Raw genomic sequence first — 23,924 nt, forward strand, 5'->3', positions numbered from 1 at the left:
AGTCCATGGGATATTGTGGTGTGCTCCTATTTTAACACCCACTTTAGATCGGCATTTATGAGGTGGTAAATGTAGAAAAAGTGCCTCTCTGTACTGGTGAGCATTCAAGAGCCGTGGGAGCGGCAGCGGCGGCGGGGCCACTGCTGATGTACGTTAACTAAAGCAGACAGGCGGGTTTAGAGTTTCTGATGGAGCAGGTTTGATTGGGTCATAACGTGGCAGCAGTTGTGACGGTGTGGAGGTAAGGCGTGTGTGAAGCCATCTGAGATTTTCCCCTCTAAGCCTGTCTATACATTACTGGAGTGATGAAAGAGTCTTGGTAACGAGACAGGATGTTTGTACTGTCTTGCCATCTCAAGAGACGCCCCCCCCCCCCCCCCCCCCCCCCCCAACGCCGCCATTTCTCCTCCAATACTCCTCCCACACTCAATCTACCTCTCGCTGAGTCTATGGCCTGAAACCCTGACCTCTTCCACTCGCCAACAGTTGCCATATTTGCATTTCCAGTCCACTTAAAGGCAAAGGTGGGGGTGAATGTGGGAGCCCCCCTCCTCTTCCCCTACAAGTACAGCAGGCTTCATTCTCATCCCAGTGACCCCCTGCCCAGGACTACCAACCCGGACAGCAGTCTGGGGTTAATGCACCAAGCACTCCTATTGTCTCTGAATTAATGAAGTGCTCCGTGCCTGTCCCTTCTCATTCAATGACAACGAGACAAATGACAAGTGGTATTGTTTTAAATGGCTATCGACACTCAAGGGGCGCAAAGTCACAGAGTCAGGGCTCCTGTTAGGTCCGATAACGGTAACACCAGCTGCCGTCAGAGTGCCTTCGATGTCCACTCTGGGGTCAATTTGAATGCTAGCAGCACAACGCTTCACACAGGAGAAGGGATTTTATATTGAAATGGATGGTTCTCAGATGGAGGAGGAAGAGTCTGAGCCTGTGTTTTCACCTCAGAAAATGGAAGGTGGGGACTTGGATGTCCTAAAGAATGGCAAGGGAGACCTCTAGTGGCAAAGAGGAGTATTTGATCAGATTGTTTACTGACGCTATTAATACTTAAACCATACTGTTTTAGGTGTGAAATCAGCTCACACCTAAAACCCACACAGGCACATACACAGCTGCAACTCTGAATGAGTGCTGTAAAGAATAAATAAAGTCCTGGTGAAAAGTTTAAAATATTGGGGGTGATCAGAGTGACTTTCAGAATATTTCTTAAAAGAATTTCCACTTGCCTCAGTGCAATTTCTACTTGATTTAAATGCAAGATTATAGTCAAATTGTACCCATTTTGATTTTAATTCCCAAAATGATTATAGCATTGTTTTGGAAAAATGAGAAATTATCTCAAACCTACTCGTACATAGAAAAACGTCAAGATATAAGGACAAACAAAGACTATTTAAAAAAGTCTGGGGTCCTTTTTTAACCGTGAATTTGGATTACTCTGTATCAAATGGGAAGAGCAGTTTTCTTTCTGCTTTGTTTGTTTGTTTTTAAATTAATGTTAATATCCATTTAAGGAAGAAAGGTTGACTAAAATAACAGGAAACAAAATATTATTTCAGATGTCGGGTTTTGTCAAAAAAATTTAAAAAATGTAAAAAAAAAAAAAAAAAAAAAAAAAGACGACGTAACCCAAGAAAAAATAAACGAATTCCACAACCTAGAAACTGAGAATAGGGAAATATTTGTCAAAACAGTTGTTGCTTATTATTCTGTCAGTATATTAACCAAATAAGGGGACTAATTACTTGAGCTCAAGTGAATCTGGCAGCCAGCTGAGCTGATTAAAAAAGGAAGTGTGGGTGACCAGAAGCCTGATGGGAGAGCTGTGCGATTTTTTGGGGGGGGGGAAGAGTGGACAAATTGTGGAAAATATCTAAAACATGCAAATCAAAGAAGCTTATGTCTCCAAAAGGAGTGTATCTAATTTGATCATGAGAGCTTCTTTCCATAGATCGTCTTCAGGCCTGTCAAAGTCATTAATTTCTTGGGGTATTTGTGGAAGTAGCTTTGGATGAAAAACAAACGTGAAACCAATTAGGAGGTTGAATTTGAAAGTTGAATAGATAAATGAGAGGAGGCAGCACCATCTTCAAATGGTCCTTTTTTACAGCAGACCCCATGTTTCCTTCAGTGAGGCAGACTTCAGTCTCCCTCAGCCTGTGTGTCGGTCTTTGTTATACTGCACGGCTCACGCTGAGCTGGTGGATGTGTGGGTGCAGCTCAGGGGTGTCAGCTGCACGGTTGACAGCTTGTTACGGTGCATCACACCGCTGCAGGTGCGACCTTTATGACTGACCTCTGGCCCTCTCCTGTCATCGCAGTGCTGAGCATTCGCGGCGCCCAGGAGGAGGAGCCCCCAGACCCCCAGCTGATGCGACTGGACAACATGCTTCTGGCAGAGGGCGTGTCCGGACCGGAGAAAGGCGGAGGTTCTGCGGCAGCGGCGGCTGCAGCGGCCGCCTCTGGAGGGGCAGGGGCCGACAACTCAGCAGAGCACTCTGACTACAGGGCCAAGCTGACCCAGATCAGGCAGATCTACCACACAGAGCTGGAGAAGTATGAACAGGTAAGAGCAGACGATGCACCTTAGACCAACACCTGACAGAGTGGGAAATAGGGCTGTGACGTATAGAGAATTTCTACAGAACCATAACACACTGATTTTTTGAAATAGTGTTTTTAGTGCACGCACACACACACACACACACACACACACACATATGACCAGCTTAATGATGTTAGGGAGTTTCCTGTGCATTTGCTGTGACAGCAGGACACATCAAAAGCAACATCACGATGTGCACTTTAATGCCATTTTAGCTTGTCGTGCATCTCCACGTTTTTGTAGCCTGGCACGCACACCACAGCAGGGCTAGAGGCTCAGGCCTGCAAGCACGGTGGTCTCTAAAGGCATTTTTTATGATACATAACTGCCAGAGCAAAGAGATTCCCAGACAGCGCGGGGAGAAGGATTTCTGCAACAGTTGGAAAAGATGAAAAAGTTCTGCTGAAAACTTTGAAAAAAGGAATGAAGCAGTGATATATTCTGTGCTGCGAAGCCTGAAGCGACTCAAGTTTGAGTCAAGGTTATTGAGCTACAGTTCGATTAATTAAACAATGGCCTTAACTGCCGCTTAAAGCTGCTCTCAGTGTATCCTTAAAAGTCTTTAAATTAAATAAGGTCATAATGAAACATCTTATATGTACTTGTAAGAGCCCTTTAAACTTGAGATGCTGTTTTTATGTGAGACTTGTTCTAATACTTTTTATACTTCGAGTAGCTATTATTTTATGCGGTCCGTATATCTTTCCTCGCGGATTTATGCGTGAACCACAAAAAACAAAGAATGCAATAAGATGTGATGAGCAAGTTTAGGAGATGCACCTGGGATGACTTGGCAGGGGATGAAACTATTTGAAGGCAGCTTGTAAGCTTTGCCTTGTAAGATGGATCTTGATGAGGTTCCAGTTTGATTTTAAAAAGTGTGAAACGTGATAGAAAAATAATGTTTAGTAAGCAATGATTTATTTTATTTGTCAAGTAAAATGACCAAAACTTTTCTTAGTTTCAGATTCTCAAATGTGGCAATTTGCAGGTTTATGTGTGATAGAAAATGGAATATTATGAAGTTCCAAGAGTTTGACGAGAAAAACATGTTTTTTACTACTTTATCACATTTTACTTCAGGGTTTTCCAGCTCTGCACACTTTGAAGATGCAGTCCTTCTACAGAAAGTACAAAATCAGTTCAAAAACTGATTATATATTGCTGAGCTGGTCCATCTTCCTATATCTGCTTTTCCCTCCTGAACTTTAATCCAGATTTTTTTACTCCTCGCTGAGGCAGGATCACTCTTAAATCAAGTAGCAACCCTTCGACTGTTTCCTCAGTACACGTCAGTAAGAATTCACTTTAGACTGTGTCTTTACCCCAGAATAGTCCATCATATGCAGCCTCTGTGTGTATTCCAAGTATAGTCTTGAAGGGATGCTTTAAAGGAAGGGGGTGATTTTCTCTCATTGCCTTGATAACCGATGCATTCATGACAATAGCATCCCTTTCAGATGAGGCGAGTAAGACAGATGAACACAGAGATAGACAGACACAGACAAAGCCTGACACGGCGAAATCCAGGGAGAGATCGACAGGAGGAGAGGAAATAAAGAAGAGGCGGCAGTAAGAGGCGCGGAGTCGGAGTGTAATATCGTGGCAGATTCACGGCTGGTGTCACATGGGGGGGTGCGATGAATAAAACGTTGTGGCATGTTCGTCTCTCAGGGTTGGCTATGCTGTAAAAAGTGTGTCTGAGAGGGGAACAGCTGTCATTGGTTCCTCTCAACATACTGCCATCACCATTTCTGTTAAATATGAAATATATCAGTGCTTATATTCCCCCTTGGCTCTGCGAGAAAGCTTGCCCCAGAACTACATTAAGAAAAGCGCACGATTTGTGAATTTTAAATACTCGACTCTGCGCGGCAAATTTGACAAATTGAGGTCTCGTCTGCAGTTTTGTCTGACCTTAAGTGAAGTGTGCTCTTGAACGTAATCCTATGTGTGTGTGTTTATCTTCCCTACAGGCGTGTAACGAGTTCACCACCCATGTGATGAACCTGTTGAGAGAGCAGTCACGCACGCGACCCATTTCGCCCAAAGAGATCGAGCGCATGGTGAGCATCATCCACCGCAAGTTCAGCGCCATCCAGATGCAGCTCAAACAGAGCACCTGCGAGGCCGTGATGATCCTGCGCTCCCGCTTCCTCGATGCCAGGTGTGTGCCTTTGCATACAGGTTCAGGTCGTACACGGCACGCTCTGTGCTGCAAATTACAAAATCCTCTACGTGTGCTCTCCTTCTCTGCCTGATATCCATATGAATGGCTGATGTAGGAGGCCTATCATGCCATAAATGTGGTGTAACACATGCTGTTTACCACACATGCTGGACTGGTTTGCATGACTGGGTGCCATTTGGACTTGTATACCCAGCAACACTGGCCAATGAGAGCTTCGTGCATGATCCAAAACACTAACTGCTTCCTTTTTTTTAATGTAATCGCTTGTTCTCTTTGATGCGTGCTTTGGATTTGCATACATTTCTCTAAGGATAAATCTCACTCACTGTCTGAGTTGGAGGCATAACATTTAAATGAGGCATGCACTGCCTTACAAAGCTCCCTATCTATTCTCTTGCAAATGATTGTGGTGGTGCAGCAGCGAAGGGGAAGGGAGAGGAAGAGCTTTCGCTGGTTGAGAGGCACTGCCATGCTCAGCTCCACTGATTAATCTACTGGCTGCTAGAGCCCATGCTGTGCACATTTACATATTCTCATCCAGGCTTTCGAAGCGGGGGACAGAGATTTTAGCACAAATCTCCTCACCGGTGGATCCACGGAAAGAGATTTTCCAGGGTTCCCCTCCAGCTTATGTAAAGCCCTCTTTAGACGTGGCACACGCAGATATGACCTGATGAGTGCAAGAGATGGAGGGGTCGGTCAACTCATGAGCCACCAGCATGTGATATCTGTCTGCTTCAAGGTGTGGTGTTGGCAGGATATCGCTGGATTCATTTTCATATTCAAAGCATGACAGAATGCGTGTTAGCATTTCCTGCTGAGGTTTTACATGGGTGTAAACACACACACACACAAAACAGCAACATACAATAAAGTTGCAATAAAATTCAGTTAAAGCTGTTAAAAATACAGGTGAGCTTTAAAAAGCTATTTCAGTGAAGCTGCATCTCAACAACGTAACCACGCAAACCTTTCATGAGCGATCGAAAAAGTGATCAAAAGCTTATAAAGAGAGAGAATGCAGAGTTATGACTGATAAAGTCAGCAGTTTGAAAAAAATTTGTAACCCAAGTTTCACTGTTGACACCAGAGCACGTTTTTGACACATTATTTAAAACTGCTCTAAAATTGAAGCGTGGACCTCCGTTTTTTTAACTGTGAACAATGTCAAACGTGGCCATCGAGAGCATTACTACTGAACTGTACACTTCCTCTAAGCGTTTGGGAACATTGTAACATATTTCAGTTTGTAGTTTTGTCACCTGCAAATTCTTTATTTAGTTATTATTCTCACTAACTTTATAGCTGTTTTAAAAAAAACTATTGATCAACCCACTGTACATTACTATACTGCAGATATATCCTTTATCCTTGAAAACAGTGACGTATTTAATAGTTAATTCCTCCTAGATAAGGTGTAATTAATAAAATAAATGCTAGAGCTGTTCCATATTTGCTGGTGTAATGCAGTCAGAATATCAGATTTTCACCACAATGAAATTTGAAATTATATTATCAAACATAGAGATTACTCAAATTACTATTCAGCGTATTTTATCTCTTTTTTGTGAGTATGAATGCAAAAAAGACATGTGCAAATGCACAATTATTTATGATACGTTTAATTGACATCCCAGTGATAATTCTTGAGTTAAATGTTATGTTAATGAATGGGTTTAGGTTTAAACTGCACACTTTAAAACTGTAAAATAAGATTTCCATTGTTGTCCTTTAATTATACATATATATTTAAAAGGGGAAAAAAACACTTAACTTAAAAAATTCTGTCTAATCACAGAGCAAGTACACAAATCCAGAGCAGTCATAGTCAGTATATTCCCAAAACAGTGTTACGGTTTAAAGCGGAGCCCTACCCTGGCTGGTTTTAACGTCTGTATGTCTGAATATTCAAAAGGCAAACACTGCTATTAAACCTTTTAAAAAATGGAGACTGTGATTTCTTCTTTATCTCCCCACAATTAATAGTAGATATTGACTTAATTATTATGACCCAGTTATGTGCTTTTATTGCCAGCCCTAATGCTTTCTTCAGATGCTCATAAACAGAGCTGTAGTGCAGCAATTCTGGGCCTAATTGTTCTCTTGAGTCCTGACAAAGTGTCTCAGTGCAAAGCTGCAGCTAAATTGAAAGTTTCTGGTGCAGCAGAGGTTTTCACAAAGGGGGGTAATGTACATCCAAATCAAGGCCAGATAAACCCGCAGAGACCGTGCTGGTGTCAAGCCAACATCACGGATGCTCGGCTTATAACTGATGACCGGCTTGAGTTGGTATCGGCGTGCTGAAAACCACTTCCTCCATATTAAAGCAACCACAATATTTAATAGGGTGAACTTGCAGAAATGTCATGTTTAAAAGTGAATCCAAGATTTCGGATAAGGTTACATTTGTAGTTGTTGTGCAGTTTATTTTAGATTTTTCCTCAGTTTTGGAGATGGCCGCTGTAGAAATGACTGCCGTCTTATGAATACATTGGAACTAAATGACACTTGCATTGTGGTGCGTAAGTGCCAAGAATACATTTTAAAACTCAGCAGCGATGCATCTTTCCAAAGTCATGACCTGATTACAGTAAGAATGCACAAACTTTGTCATGAGCTATTTTATGGAGGAACAATTTTCTTTCTGTCAAACTACAGACAATGAGGGCGAGGCTGGCTAACTAAAGAAAAAAGACACGTCCATCCATCTTTTACAATTTCCCCGATTGTCTCGTCCCATTATATTTAAGAGAAAGCAAACATCTCTGCAGTGGAAAAGTCCCAAACTGTTACCTTGTGGATAAAGGCTGGAGGAGAAATAAGCAAATTTGATTTTGAGATCAGAGCGCTTATGACTTCTCTCTGTAATGATAGTTCCCCAGCGTTTCTTACCAGTTCCATGTTGTTATCGTTGCTCTAAACTTAATTTTATCCCCGTTTGAACCTTCACTGTTCTCTTTGCAGACGAAAAAGACGAAACTTCAACAAGCAGGCGACAGAGATCCTGAATGAATATTTCTACTCGCACCTCAGTAACCCCTACCCCAGCGAGGAGGCTAAAGAAGAGCTGGCAAAGAAGTGCGCCATCACAGTGGCCCAGGTACACCGCAGATCACCGCCACCTCACAGCACCTGTAGGAACACTGCCGTACACAGAGTAGCAGGACAAAGACGAGTTTTAATATGAAGCTGGCGCAGAGCGTCTTGGCAAGTAACCTAATAATATGTTTTGTGACTGTCATGAGTACAGACAGCGTCTCTAATCATTTAGCAGTGCCTTTCATTGAGACAACAAAGGACTTAAAGTATAAATACGCCTTGTCATGAGTCTGTAATCTCGTAAATCAAACCAGACAAAGCTATTTTTGACCAGTGACACAGTGTTCCTATTGAAGTAATGCAAGCTAAGCACAACTCAGCTGTCATAGTTCTTATTGATCTAATCTTATAGTGGATCACATGCACCACTTGCAACATAAATTCTAAATACAGTCCAAGTACTTTTACAAAGTGTGACACAAATGGTGAGAAATCCAGCATACTTTGTGCACGTATTTTTTGGGGGGTAAACGAAGTGAAAATAAAATAGACTGAAGTTTCTAATCGAACATCTTCGAGAAAGCAACTAATTGATTAATCAGCAGCTGCTTTCAGCTTGTGAAATTCAGCGCTGGGATCATTTGAGGCATTTGATGATTAAATCTAACGGTAACTTAACCAACATCTGTCTCATGGCGAGTGCGAAGACTAAAACATCTTTGCATTCCAGCACTCAGGTTGTTTCACTCCTGTGAGAGTTGATAATACGGAAAGCAATGACAACACCAAGGTAAACAGCAGTTTGTGTTTTGAATCCATCATTTGGGAATGGATTGTTTTCTCAATTGGTTTCATTAATTTCTAAGGAATGATTGGAGGGTGCAGCTGGGCCTGATTGTGGAAGCAGCTCGGTAGCCGAATGATTTGTAGAGTTTCCGTTTCTTGGCCATAATAAAGGAGAATGTTTACCTACTCTGTGCATTGGAAACTTTGCAGGATTGATTTGGTTTTCATTTTAATGTTGTTTATCATTAGCGCTGGGATTACCCCCCCGGCTTCATCTGGGAGTCCATTAGCCGTAATGGGTGTTAGCGGATGTTGACTGATTGGTGCTTGCGTGAGTTCTGATGATAGCTGCAGTCATGGTGACATAATGAGACTGTTATTGGCAATCATTCCATTCTGGCACTAATGCAGATTCACAGCACCAGTCTGTGAAGCCCATACCTCTGACAGAGGCTCTCTGCAGTGTTTTGCATGCCATTAAGGCCATGCAAGCTAAACACTGCCATGGTTTTTCTGAGAGCCTCTGTGTGGTAATATGTCGTGACAATTAAACTATATTCTTTTGTTTGTCTGCTCAGGTTTCCAACTGGTTCGGGAATAAAAGAATCAGATACAAGAAAAACATTGGTAAGTTCCAAGAAGAAGCCAACATGTACGCTGCGAGAACTGCCGTGAATGCGGCTAATGCATCCTCACATGGAAGCCAAGCAAATTCACCCTCAACTCCAAACTCTGCAGGTGAGACAGGAAGTCCCTGGCTCTGCTCAGCTATTAGATATGTGCCTCCTCTGTGTACTACAACTTAGTCAATTTTAGAGTTTTTTCATTGCTGATGCTGGTAATTTGTAAAGGAGCAAAAAGTAGATCTGTCAGGCAAACTCAGTTATACACAGAACATGCCTAAAACCTGACAAAGCACCATCGTTACTGCTGAACAAATTAAACATTTCCCCTTCACGACTCTAATTACCCCCCTAGTACTAAAATATGTCCGATTAGACGACCTGAACCCCGTGCCAAGTCTCCATAATCTCACTGTCCTCTTGTCTGGGTCTCAATTAATCCTGTTCTTCATGTATGCTTATTAAACTCTGTATTTATCACGGTCTCTGCTGACACTCTAAGGATAAGTCTGGTAGTATTCTACATTTTTCTTATTTTTGGTGAATAACAGTGGAAAAAAGACTAACAGTGAATTGACCCCACTTACTTTTCTTGTTGAGCCACATTAGTGTACAGAGATGATTAACTCTGACGTCTCATCACGATTACCTAATCCTAGGCAATCAAAAAATGTACTTCATATTTTTTTACAACTGTTACCAAGTGCTGCCAATAAGAGGAAAAAAACGTATCATTCCAACCGAAATACATCAAAACTATTCAGGTTTTCCAGAAAAGTCTATTTCTGCCTTATCCGGTATATAGAATTAGGGTTAACGTTGCCACCTTCTATCAAACCATCACATCTACATTCCTTTTTTTACCTTTCATACACACATTGTAGTTTGTTTGGGGGTTTTTTAATATACCACCTATACCATGTTCATATGAAAAATACCTGCAACATAAATTTCAATTCACACTTGCTTAAATTGCCTAAAATATATAGAAAAATGTTAAAGTTGCCTCTTTCATTAGTAGAATGAAGGATTCAAGTCTTACAGGACATTAATATTTAATCAATTTTTTTCTTTTTTTTTTTTGCTAAATGTGTAAATAGCCACAGGTGAAATAAAGCTTTTAAAATTAAATACACTACGTGTTTTAATTAGTAGCCTTTATTAAAAACTGCAATGCCCTGCTGTTATGAGATATTACTTATTTTTAGTTAAGAATGAAAGTTAATTTATGTAATCAATTTTTATAGCAATTTTTGTAGTGGATATTAATTTGACCTAGGAACACTTAACAAAAACATTGTTTGGTTTTTACCAAATAACAACGTTAAGATTGAAAACAGAGCGTTAGTTTGCTTTAATGTCTAGCAGTTGTAATTCTGCATTTTAAGCCACAACATTAAAGCTCAGCTCGCATGTTTAGATAGATATATAGAGCTTTAGCCTGAATAGTGAAGATGATCTTCAGGCCAGGAGAAATATAATTTATATAATCATAGTGTAGTGGTTTACACATGTGCCTGACATGTAAAAGATCCCATTCAAGACTGCGACAAGACAAATACCCAAAAGTTCTGTGTCAGGAAAGGCAGCTGATTTAAAAATCTTTGCCAAATCCCTCTTTAGCAGAAGTAGTTCTTAATTCAGGACTAACATTGAACAGATAAATGGCAAATGAAATGGAAATAAGAGAAAAAATATAAAAACCTGTTGACTGCTGTTCCCGGTAGTTTAACTACACTCCTGCATGTGGAGTCCAGGTAGCCCTAGGCCTCAAACTGACCAGCTTCAGAGTTCAGCAGTAATCCAGTAACATCAAAAGATGTGCAACCCCTAGGTCCGAGGGTGACCACCTGCCTGTGCCTAAATTGCCTAAATATCACTCGCAGACTTGACACACATTTAATGGGACTGGCGTGGCAGCCATCTTGGAACCTTGAAATCTTATTAGCCTCTATTCCCCTTGTTATGGCTCCCTCTGGTGATGGATAATCCTCCTAGTACCACACTAAGACTCTGATATGTTGCCATGTTTACTTTGTGATGATTCCCAGGCTGTTTTCTGTCACCGTGACCCCCCCTAGCCACATGTTTATTGTAGTAACAGCTCCCCCTCATCTTAATCAGTCAAAATAAAAAACATCTCTCCCCATACTTTTTGCATAAGCGTTATATCATTCTTCTTCTGTGGTATTTTCTCCAGAGGCAGACAAACCCTCTGCCTCCTGTTGACACCAGCACATCCATGCTCACTGTACATGTGTGGTCATATATTAATGCTTTACAGGTGTGCTTATACACTTTATGTATTGCATAAAGTAGTAAAAATTTGAAAGAATGCCAGACTTATCTTTTTCTACAGTCCAGTGTTGTTGGGAAATGTTTATCATTTGCTGTCTTCCATGGATGAAATATCAGACTTAAGAAGAAGAATGGCTTTTTCGGGCTTCTTAAAATGTCTTTTAAATGTTGTATTCTCCAAAAAAACACAACAACAAGTCACCATCACTAAAGATAGTTTTGTCTTTCAATGAAAGCAGTCCAGGCTACTTGGATGAGACAGCAATTGAGTGCATTTCTTATTAATCTGGGCTCCTTTCTTAATTCTTTTTTGCTAATATGTAAACAGATTACCTGGTAAAACATATACCTGATACACTACTTCTCGGTCCTCACTTCACCCCCCCTGGTCTAACAGCCTGCACGGCTGCTAGCTAACCCTCTGCATGCTGCTCCTCCAGGCTGCTTCCTGAACGGGCTGACTTGCTCCTCTTTGCTTGCTCTCTGTCTCTCTGTGATTCGACTGCTCCCTCTCTCCTTTCAGGTTCTGGTGGCTCTTTTAACATGTCAAACTCGGGGGACTTGTTCATGAGCGTGCAGTCTCTCAATGGGGACTCGTACCAGGGGGCTCAGGTGGGAGCCAACGTGCAGTCGCAGGTAGGGCCCCAAAGCAGAACAGAAGGTGATACAGGGGCGGATCGAGTACTGATCTTTGTAACGCCAGACTCGTCATGCACAGGTTTTAGATGAATTAACTAGTAACTAGGGTAATTTCACCCTCGTAGTATCAGGAAGCATCTGATAATGCTTAAATTAATTTATATTAGCTTAAAAGAACTGCAGAAATATGACAGTGCATCTACAGCCAAACCAGCCAATTCCAAGGAAGCTAGCAAGATGGACTGCATTGATTCAACCTCAAAAAGCCACGCCCACTGGAGGGGAAACGATTCAGTTGATGCTACACTTTTGTGTTTTAGCATTCAGTATTTAATTAGCAGTTACAAAGCTAAGGTTAGATATCTTTTAGTCAACTAAGTTTATCACCAGCTATGCTTTCTGAGTCATCCACATTCCACTATAATGGAAGTTATGCAACTGTTATTCTCATTTCAAACTCCATTTTTTGTTATTCTTAGAATAGCTTTGCATGAACCACAACATCATCATCTGTATTTACTTTATACTAGGAGTTGTGCAGCCTTTTAGTTCAAGCTTTGTCTGAAACAATTCAGTTTAGCTCCCTCCCTTGCAATTTCCTCCTGATTGGCCACTTTTATAAATAGGTCTGAACAGCAGTGGGTGGAGCCTCTGTGTTCACGTTATGATCATATTAAGAGTATCCCCTCTCAGTGAGAACATCCCGAGCCAAGACAAGAAAAGCATCTGAAATGTTTGCCATATTTAATACAAGCAGAAAGTAAGGAAATGCATAACAAGTAGCTTTTAACTTACAGAAATATTGCTAGACATTTTGATATTTTGACTTATTAACAACAAATAATTACTCTCATTAATAATAATTAAGCACAGTCCTGCCTGAAATAGTCAAACTGATGTGGGTTATACCTGTTGGTACTGTTTTCCATCACCCTGGTGCTTTTGGGAATTTTTTTTATTTATTTTTTTCTTCTAACAGATGAAACTCACATGGAGGCTTCTAATAACTTGTTTCCCCTCTGATGTGGGCGGGACTTAATTGCCCTCTACCTCTGTGCACTTACTTGTACTCATACACTACTTGTTAACAAAATAAGATTCAGACCCTTTTTCTATAGTGGGACTTGGATAGCATTTGTGGGACTAATAGGGGACCTTTTATTTGTCATGTTTTAATGATTTCTGCTTTGACTGGCACATGCTGTTAATGACGAATCTTCTTAATCTAAATATTGTTAATCTTGCTGGCATAAGAGCATGTGTTCAACTTATTTTCTAATAAACTTCCTTTTTACCCTTGTCATGCACACCCCCTCCAAAAGAAAACACCCAGCTGCTTACTTTTACCTTGATGGAAAAGAGTCATTAATACCCCAGTCTCAAGGGCAGAAGATTTGTCATCCTGTATTCATCCTACAAACAGTTTGATTTCAGCTGGCAAAAACCAAACATCTCTTTATCCTGAATTCCCTTTTTGTTTTGGACTTTGTTGTCTCCAAGGACATACTTGCAGCAGTGTACTCTTGTTGTCTCTCTTGTTGTCTTGTCATCTCTCTCTTTTCTCTTGTGCTTCTCTTGTGTTGACTCTGACCTTGCTTTGTCTGTTCTTTCTGAATGTTTCAGGTGGATACCCTTCGCCATGTTATCAGTCAGACAGGCGGATACAGTGAAGGACTCACAGCCAACCAGATGTACAGTCCGCAGGGCATCAATGTAAGCTTTCCTTTTTTCCCCCTTTGTTTTTCCTTTCTCTCCCTACCAATTATTTCAAAGCCATAGGGCTCAGAATGCCACTTAGTAGGACTTGTCTCCACTCCATGGTCACCTAGTTGATTGCTTCTCTAGCACTCGTGCCACAGGCAGCACGGTACCCACCGTACGCAGGCGTGGTGCTGGCCACACACATGCAGAGCCGCCTTCTGAGCCTGTCATGTTCAATCAGGCCTGGAGTAGCACCTGCAGCCACGTATGGTCAGCCGTGAGAGAGCCGCACAAACAGGTGACACCTCTTTGCTCTGGACTTCAGCTCCCTCTGACCACCTGACCCGTGATTAGCAGCCCCAAGGCCAGAAGTTCCCATTAATGCCCCACAGGAGACATCAGCACCGTCCCGCTAAAAATAAAACCTCACGCTCCTGGAAACGACTCCTCATGTGCCATAGGGGTTTGTCCCCGACGTGTTTGTCTTATTTTTCTGCAGAGTTCGGGTTTAGATGTGGGGGTATGAGGGGTGGGGTGGGGGTTGCTAGCTGGCGGCGGCAAACAGTAGGGAAATTCACAGCGACAAGCCGTGTCGTAAAGGGGAAAATCGATAAGACAGACACAAGGAGAGCAGAGTGTGGACTTGGGACAGCAATCCAAGCGCATTGCTCAGATCATGTTCCTGCCACACTAATGGCCCTGACAGCGAGCCGCGCTGAGGACGAGGACGGTCACAGCCGCGGCTGGGTTCCTCCCCTGTCGTCGTCGTGCCTCACTGGCCATATGATAATCAGATGAAATGTCTCCCGTATAAAAACATGTATGTGTATTCAAATAGGCTTCCTGGCTGCTCCGAGCGCATCCCACAGCTAGCTGTGCTAACCCTGAGAGGACGCTAACGTATTCAGGCCCTGTTCTTTCTCAGTCCTTTGACCTCACAGATACGGTTCTCCTTGGACGCCTGCTTGCTCTACCACATCTTACACTGCCACAGTATGCTGTGTTATTCACTTTTATACCCTGTAAAGAAGCTCTGCAATGCATAATGTAGGAGCAGGATATCTGTCTGGCAGCCTGTTTGCCTGTGATTTATGTTGCTAAGGCTGGTAAATTAGGAATCTCTGCTCTTCACTTGCCTGTTTTTTCTCCAATCCATGCACGACAGTTTAGTTTGATATAATGTTTTAGCAGATAATAGTAAGTTATGACAAAGCTGTCTTTTGTAGAAAACTAGATTTTTTCCACTGAGGTATCTCAACCTCTTTTGGCCTTTATTTTGCAGAATTCAGGGCATAGAAGCACTTTTGTTGTAATGTACAATTTACAAAATACATCATAAGTGGTTTTTGGTTTGTCTTTGCATAAAAGTTATATATATATATATATATATATATATATATATATATATATATATATATATATATATATATATATATATATATATACATATACGACCTGTATCCCGAAAAAAACAAACAGTTTTAGAGACTTGTCAAGACAGACTTTAGTGAATCTTGTGTCTAATACAAAAAAGCCTGCTGGATAATGACTGCTGCGGGTGATTACATTATACAATCTGACCCCTCCACTTTTGATTACACATTACAAGCTGTGAAATGAAAGGCTGTCGAGGACCATTTCCAATTTTTCTGATGGTTTTAAATTCGCTATTAACACCCTAAATGCTCTTTAACAGGCCTGTCTCTGGCGGTGAAAAGGACCTCCAGAGTTCTTATTGTATGTTAATTCCTACTGTCAGCATCGTAATTAGTGCATGTTTTGTTTCAGACGCCCTTCCATACAATTTACATATATTCATATTGTTTAAAATGACAGCAGCAGGAATTTATTTCAAGACGAAATCTTGCACAAGTTGACTTTTCCTCTCTTTATTGTTGTCATTGCTTAAATGAGTGAGTGTGCAGTGTATGATGGGGTAATTCTGTTTCTGCTCAGCTGGAAACACGGCAGTATTTTTTTTAATGTCAGTCTTATTCTGAATTATTAGCTGTAATGTGAGCTGTGTTAGCTTTTCCGCCAATCCAGGAGGCAGTTTGACTTAAGGCTGTGTTTGACTGCGTAGTTCAAAGTATCCCAGCGTTGGTGCACTATCTTGCCCTCAGGACTTCTATTCGTTTTTTTATCTCAGTGTGTTTGAGCTGCATCGAGTAATGAACAGAAGAGCAACTCACTCACGCCCCACTTCTGGTTCTCTCTGATTCTTTTCCCCTCCCAGGCAAACGGCGGCTGGCAAGATGCTCCAACCCCCTCATCAGTGACATCACCTACAGAAGGACCTGGAAGCGTTCACTCCGATACCTCCAACTGATCCTCCACCCACCTGCTTCCTCTTGATTCCCACTTTCCTCGATCCACCACAACTCTCCCTTCCAAAACTTATACCCTGACCCCCTTTTTTTGGGACTGGATGGGAAACGGCGCAGCACAGTCGGGGTCTGGAGATGACGTTTTCACCATTACGGATAAAACTGTTCACTTTTCCTATCTGGACCACCGCGGCACCGTTAGCAGCCTGCGTAGGGGACTCATATTCACACCACACAGTTTGTACAGTTTCCACTTGATGTCCATGTTGCCTCTTTGTATTTCTCTTTACAGTATATATTCACACAGTAGGCTCACAGCAGCGTATTGGCCCACATCTTGTAAATTGAGATGCTTTCACACTACCTCTATTCGAAATAATAACATAGCAAACAAAATTTAAACGGCTTCGGTTTTACAAAGTTTCGTATTTTTACAAATTTATCACACACCACATCGAGCCCTATCGTTACACGTCTGTTTTCAATACCAGATTACTTTTCTTTTTTTTACCTATGGTGCCAAAGTTCAGCTCTGGAGGTGAATTTTGAAAACATTGTTGTCTCATGTCCTTAAATTTCTCATGCCATACATTGTGACATATTATTATTATTATTATTATTATGTTAGTCCATTTATATTAGTAAGCTGATATCCAAGTATTCAGCCTCGGTTTGTATTGTTTGTATTCAGAACTTCTACAGCAGACACTGACATTTAAGACCTTTTATTGCTTTGTGCCATAGTAGCTACGTTTCAGCTACTATGGCACAACAGTGCAGAGACTTTACAATCTTAAAGCGAGAAATTAAGGAATTGAGCTCAAAGACGTATATATTAAAGCACAATAACATCTACTGATTAAAGTCAAAGGGGAGCATTTGTAAATGTGGGAAAAAAAAGAAAAACTGTTTAAATCTAACAGTGAGACAAACGGATCCAAATACTGCTGGTAACCAAACAGTAATTCAGTTTTTAAGGTATCATGTCATCAGGATTGAACACATCGCATGTCCTTTCTCATTCATGTATGGAATCACATTTGTGCCAAAAGTCCGAGCACGAGATGAATCATTTTGAGAACAGAAGATTTTTGGTTTTGCTCAACTTATTCTTTTCCAATAAATAAATTGGAAAAGTCAATAAAAATGTGCAAAATTTGATAAAAATAAATAATCGTTTCCTATTAAAGTTTGTAAAACTGGAACATGCTAAAAAATGTAATAGATATGTCTCTGCAATATTCATTTTTTTTTTTTCTGTTCAAAATGTCTCACTGAATCCTCAGGATTTAGTCACAAATCTAATCGGCATGTGTTCATCTTGATCTGCCTGACCTGTTTTGTAACCTCTGATAACATCAGAGAGAACGTCTGACGTTAGAAAGTAATTATATTCTCACTTATTCACTTTTTTCTTTGTTTAAAATGACACTACACTCATGAACATGATGCCAATCTGAAATGTGAAATTAAATTTGTGACCTTTGTCGTATGTACAGTACAATGTATACATGATTACAATAGTCCTCATGAGCATTTACATACTTTGATACCAAAAAAAGGCAGAATTTTATCCTCCTCATTGGGATCAGCTTTATCGAGGGTTTTCTTTTTCCTGTTTTTGAATGGTTTTAGTATCTGCAGTGCTAGTGAGCATCTCATTATGCTCCAGTACTCTGTATCCAAAGCCAGAAAAATGCACTTGGAATACAGTAGTGTTTATATAAATTCAAATGAAAACAAATACCCTGATGGCACACAAATCCAGAAGATGTTTGCATATATTTTTATGTGTCTCCATTTTGCAAATAAGTCATCTTTTTTGTTTCACTTGATATTCTTTTGACTGTTTTTCTTTTTATGCTACCATTATGTGTGAATTGCCCAAGAATGCTCTATATACAGTATGTAGATATGCGCCTTTACTCTTTTTTTGCATCTTTGAATTTGGACAGTAGCTATTTTAACGCAGCCTCTTTGAGTTCCTGTTGGATTTACGGTGAAATCCTTCTTATTCTTTTGTACTCATGTCACATGTTACAACCCTGCGTCCAAAATGGCTACTGTCCCATTAAAGGTGACGTGAAAAGTTAGCGTTAACATTGCCCTCTCTTTGGCTTTTATTTTAGCTGAACTGAACCCTGAGAGAAAATTCAGTCCCGAGATCCCAAACAGCCTGAAAACCACAGGTATTTTTTTAACAGTATTTATTACACACGTATGAAATCATGGATGTCTCAGAGCTTGGGCGTTGAGATCTACGACGGCGTGATGGCAACAGACAAACTCATTTGAATGACTCAGAGCGGCTCCCCTCTCGACTCACCTGCTCAGTATTACAGCCGAGGGGGCGAGCACCATTGAAATGATGCACAGAACCTGCCTCAGTCGTGTCTTTGGAAGTCATTGGAGTGAACTGACAGCGGCGGCCATGCAAGGCAAACACGAGGATTGTTTTTGCACCCCTCAAAAAAAGGCTTAACTCTACTTTTCACATTGCCTGTCAAATATTATCGAAGCTTCATGTAATGATGCTTTTTAGTTTTTGAATATAAAAGGAAAAGAGACATGAAAAGAAAGATGACCAATTTGTAAAACATGAAATGTTTTATTTGTTGCATGTCTTTTTGTTCTTCAATAAAATAACGTACTGCAGTGTTTTGAATGTTAACTTCTTTTTTATAAGGATTTCAGAGTGAAATCGTGGAGCCTTTTTCTTGACAGGTTTTAACTTTTAAGATCTCTGCGTATGTAAAAAGGTATCAAATGGAAAACTATTGTCTTTTTAATTCCGATTCAAAACTTGTTTTCTGTGGAGAAAAATAGCTGAAAGGTGTAGGTTTTATGGTCTCTTAATTTGTACTGGCAATGCGTATCCCAAATAAATAGTTTCTTTTGTTGCATAAACGGAGGTTTTGTCATTTTTCTGGTGAAGTTTTGTTTGCTCTTTGTGCTTTTCTCCACCACAAACTTGAGCGTGGTGTTTCCAGCAGACTTTTGTAACAGGGTCAGGGTCAGAAGTCACTGTAGGATACAAGTTAACACATTGTAGACTTGTCAGTCCAACACCTCTGGATAGCATTGCACGTCTCACTTCCAACTAGGCTGTGGCATGGAGGCATTTTATCACCACTAACATAGCACCGGAGCTTGGCCTGAGATGCCGAGGGTGTGAAGGGGACATTTTCACAGTTTTCACAGTGAGTGAAAGCTGTGTGCTCCCGGCAGACAGACACCTCCTCTATCCCCCACCACCCTTCCCCACACCCAGCGCTCCCTCTGAGGCATGGTTAATGTGCGTTCCCTGAAAGAGGCGGAATCCACACTTATCTCTCTCTTCCAGATAAACCAGACAGGATGTCTGATTCTGCTTCTTCAATTCATCCCTCCTCTGGAAAAAAAAAAATAAAAAGAAGGAAGGGGCTGAAACATGAACTTGTGGATTAGGAAGAGGTTCCCAGGAGCATCCAAAATCAGGGAGCGTGACAGAGACTGTGGGAGTGACATATGCAAACATGATCAAGTGTAATTACATGGAGAGGCCTCCTTATTTCTATCAAAGGGTTTCTTTTAGCCAGTGTTTCAGGGATGAAAGGCAAAAAGTGCTGGACGTGTAGCTTTAATTTATTCATGTTCTCCTGCAAACCAAAAAAGGCATTGTGAGACTGATTCAGTCATTACATGGTGAAAAGGTGTAAATCCCATTCTGAGTAAAATCGCTGTGCATTCTTTTGAATGTCTGAGTCCTTTAACAAAAAAAAGGCTGTAAAACATGCTGTACCGTGACAAATGCACTGCAGGTTTTTATGAAGACTGCACTGATCATTGTTCATTTTACATCATGAAAGTATAAATCCAATCAGCAACAGAATCTGGACCACCTTAACTCTTTTAACCTTACCTTGGGAAGGGATTTAGATTAAGAGCAATTAAAGAACATTACCCCCTTTCTTTCTTAAAAACTTAAATTGAACTGGTTTAAATCCTTTTCAAAACTAATAAGAATCCATTGGCAGGTATTATTATTAGGTTAATAAGGGCATACCATTCACAGTAAGCATTTAGTTGGTGATTCGCAAGTTAAAATCTTTGCTGTCCTGGTTAAAACTCATTAATAAGCAACGGTTTTTAATGTATATGATACCTATTATATATTAAGTTTGTGAGGAAACATTTTCCTACCTTTTCTCATTTCACCAACATAAAAACAAAAGGCACAGAGAAAGAAAATCAAAGTTCCCGTTTCATTTTGCTGCTCCTGGTATTGTACCTGCTAGTTCATGTGCTGTCAGTTTTGTTTAATGACAATGCACAACAGAGCCACTGGCAACATATCTACACTGCACCTGGTGGCTAGGTGCTGTAGAGATCATAAACCCCGCGCCGCCTGTAAAATAAGTAGTTGTTAACGTGTCTGTTGAGCTATGTTCAGGAATTCTACTCAAACATGACGAAGGGCTGTTCCTTACTTAACTGTACAATTTATCCTTAATTAACTGTACCAAAAACGGTGTCGTTCTACAGTAATAAGTTTGTGCTGATAAATAGTAAGTCATGTCGTTACTACTATGTTAAGAGCCCAGATAGCAAATTGGTAGTTGATGCACATGTGGCTAGCTAGTTTGTAAATTATAAATATAGACTGAGCATTCATGATGGCTCAAGGCAAATCCAGTGATTTAAGCTGGCATATAGCTGGCATATCACCTGGGCTGAGGTGGAACCTCAACATCTCATCTCCACCAATGACCGTTTAAAAAGACGGGTGTAGTTTCCGACTGTGAAAGATGAAGCCAGCAAGCAGGTATGGGAGGAGCTGTGGGTCAGCAGCAGTAGTGACGGGCAAATTCGGTTCATTTTACTGAATCGAGCTTTAATGAGTCACTCACCAAAGTGAATTGGATTTCCTGAGTCATTTGAGTCACTGAGTCAGTTGACCAGAGAGTGCAAAAATTTATATTTTCACTCAAACTTAATTTGTTTCTCTTTTAATGTAAATCCTACTGCTAAGATGAATGATTGTAAAAGAAAACAGCTATTTTATAGAGCAAAAAAGAGCAAATAAAAAATTTGAAAGGGAACATTTATTTATTTTTTATTTTATTAGTATTTTCCTTAAATGTGTCAAATATATTTTCTCATCTAAATGTCCACTGAGCTGTGAGCCAGGGTCGGTACCCAGCCAACATGTATATATGGGCCCCACCTGGTTTTTGCTCGGGCTGGATGGGTACCATATGGGCATGGGCTCAAACTGGGCTTTTTGTATGGGGCCTACTTGGGTTCTTCACATTAAACCCATATGGGCAATGCCAAGTGGGCACTTTTAGTAGGTCCTAGCTGGGTCAAACATGGGAAACATTTAACTTTTTTTTTTAAAACTTTATTATTGCTCAGTAATAAGACAAAAGTATTTATTACCTGAGTACGAGATTCATAAAAATACACCATAGCCATGCATTAGTTTAGTTTGTTTATTTTTAGCAAATGCATTTTGCAATTTAGAATAAATCTGCATTCATGTGCAAAATTTAGCATTTCCCAATGAGATTGAGAACATGCAGTGCCCTCACAGAAAGGGCCAAACAATTTCAACAACAGTGAGAGGTTCTGAATCGAGGTGTTTTAAATTGTAAGGTAAAAACCTTACAAAATTAAAGCTCCAACCCAAACAATCCCCCACGAGCAAGCACTTGGCAACAGTGGGGAGGAAAAACTCCCTTTCAACAGGAAGAAACCTCCAGCAGAACCAGGCTCAGAGAGGGTCAGCCATCTGCCGCGACCTGTTTGGATGGGGCTGATGCGAGACAGAACCAACACTGTAGGATTTTAAAATTGTTGAAATCTTGTGAATTGTAAAATCATAGTCGAAATCATAGCCTGATTTCGACTATGATTTTGTAGGGAAACAATGTTTTCAAAAATTTCCCAAAAGAACAACAGTTCCTAGTGGTCTTTGAAGAGGATTGTTCAGATGAATTGTTGTTATTCTCCTTAACAACAAAAACCTTAATCCTCTTCTCCTTCATCCTGTTCACTTCAGATATCAACGTTCTTGCTACATTATCTTCAAAGTTTAACTGCCTGAATTCCATGGCAGTCTGTACCATCAGTTTAGACTTATATGTCTTCTTTAGACTCTTATAAACGGCTCTAACAAGTTTGCCTAAAGATTTTGGAAGTTGTGCGGGTAGTTTACCCACAGCCATTTCAATGACGTTTTCTAAAATGGCAAAAATGTTGACCTGCTTTGTTGCTGTGCCTGTCTTTAAGGCGACCATGTTGTTCAGCCTAACAAGAAACTGAATTATAAAGTTTCTTTCTTTAGTTTCTTGTGCCCTTTGCCCTGGACTGGGGATCTGTTCTTCAGACGTTTCAGCAGGACTGGTCTGATTTTCCCAAACAACAGAACCCTTTATCCTTTTCTCCTTTACCTTATTGATCTCTGATATTAAAATTCTTGAGACATTTTCTTCAAATGTTGACTGACGAAATACAATGAAAAATCGTAGCAAGTCCTTGGAGTTGTACATCTTCTGCAGTCCATGGAAAACAGACTTAACCACCCTGTTTATAGATGTTGGCAGTTCTGCAGGTAATTTTCCTGCAGTTTTTTCTGTGACTGTTTTGATGAATGAAAACATGTCGATGGGTTTTATGACTAATTTAGTTTTTGTTGTAATGGTGTTTGAAAGCTTTACAACAAACTGAACGATAAAGTTTTTTTCATCCATTTCTCGTCTCTCTGCCCGTGTACGGGTCATAAAGACGGATTTGAAGAGAAGTGTCTGCATCTCCTCTTCAGATATTTCTATGGGCCTGGTTTCCTGTGGACTGTCTCCTTTAAAGGAATCCATTTGAGTTTTTTTTCTGTGCTGTTCTCTGATCCCGTTACTAGTGTCTGTAATAACTTTTGTTTCTAATGTCTCTGCAAAGCAAACCCTCGGTGTCGAATTGTGCTATACAAATAAACTTGCCTTGCCTCCGCCCCTATTTATGAGCTGGTAGGACCAGATCAAAGCTGAAAATGTATCACGTGACACCGACGTCAGCTCTGGAGTGTGATGTCACTGGAGAGGGTGTAGCGACTGTTTTTATGTGTTGTCGTTAGCAACAAGGACGGTAAAACCATCGTGTACGCTTGTTTATTTCCCTTTCACAATAAAGCTCAAGATCCTGTTGAGACTTTTCAAAATAAACTGAATGACGTGAAAGAGTGTTTACGGATGAGTATGGGCTCAAATTGTGGTCATAAATATGTTGTACTTGTAAAAAAGATTTGTATGTGTAAAAAAGATTTGTGTGTGGACTTAGCCAAAAAGTACATGTGAAACTCGAACCGGCAACCTTCCGATTACAAGGCGAACTCCCAACTCTTGAACCACGACCGCCCCACAAATACATAACAAAATATTTATGACCACAATTTGAGCCCATAGATGAGAAGCAAAAAAGAGCCGCCAAGTGCTAAAAATAAACCTTAGACTCAAACGTTAGAACAGGCCTTTCCCCGCAGCACGCCGTTGAATAAATACTCACGAAGAAAACGGCGGCCGTTACAACTTATGTATCGTTTCATGCATCGCAGGTATACGATGCCCAGCTGAGTCGAGCTGCCCGAGATTCACAGAATTTACAGAAAATGTTACATTTTTGTGATTTATATCGTTATCGGGGCTATAGATGCTTATATTGGGATA

General features: G+C 40.6%; 1 protein-coding gene across 2 annotated transcripts in view; it reads left to right on the top strand.

Annotated features, from left to right (window-relative positions):
* The window catches only part of LOC146607742 (pre-B-cell leukemia transcription factor 1), a 62,930-nt gene extending 44,016 nt beyond the window's left edge, over nucleotides 1-18,914 (top strand). The window contains exons 3-9 of one of the 2 annotated variants that reach the window (XM_085347598.1): nucleotides 2,337-2,581; nucleotides 4,597-4,787; nucleotides 7,776-7,911; nucleotides 9,215-9,374; nucleotides 12,081-12,193; nucleotides 13,820-13,909; nucleotides 16,134-18,914. In XM_085347598.1, the coding sequence (XP_085203724.1) occupies nucleotides 2,337-2,581; nucleotides 4,597-4,787; nucleotides 7,776-7,911; nucleotides 9,215-9,374; nucleotides 12,081-12,193; nucleotides 13,820-13,909; nucleotides 16,134-16,226 (1,028 nt within the window). In that variant the 3' untranslated portion in view covers nucleotides 16,227-18,914. The remainder of the gene's footprint in view (nucleotides 1-2,336; nucleotides 2,582-4,596; nucleotides 4,788-7,775; nucleotides 7,912-9,214; nucleotides 9,375-12,080; nucleotides 12,194-13,819; nucleotides 13,910-16,133) is intronic. The other variant, XM_085347599.1, reaches the window with a different exon arrangement.
* Nucleotides 18,915-23,924: the final 5,010 nt, after the last annotated feature.

Source organism: Diplotaxodon limnothrissa, linkage group LG23 (assembly GCF_057381915.1).
Source record: "Diplotaxodon limnothrissa isolate DT_005_m linkage group LG23, D_limnothrissa_male_GT1.1, whole genome shotgun sequence".
NCBI classification, from domain to species: domain Eukaryota; kingdom Metazoa; phylum Chordata; class Actinopteri; order Cichliformes; family Cichlidae; genus Diplotaxodon; species Diplotaxodon limnothrissa.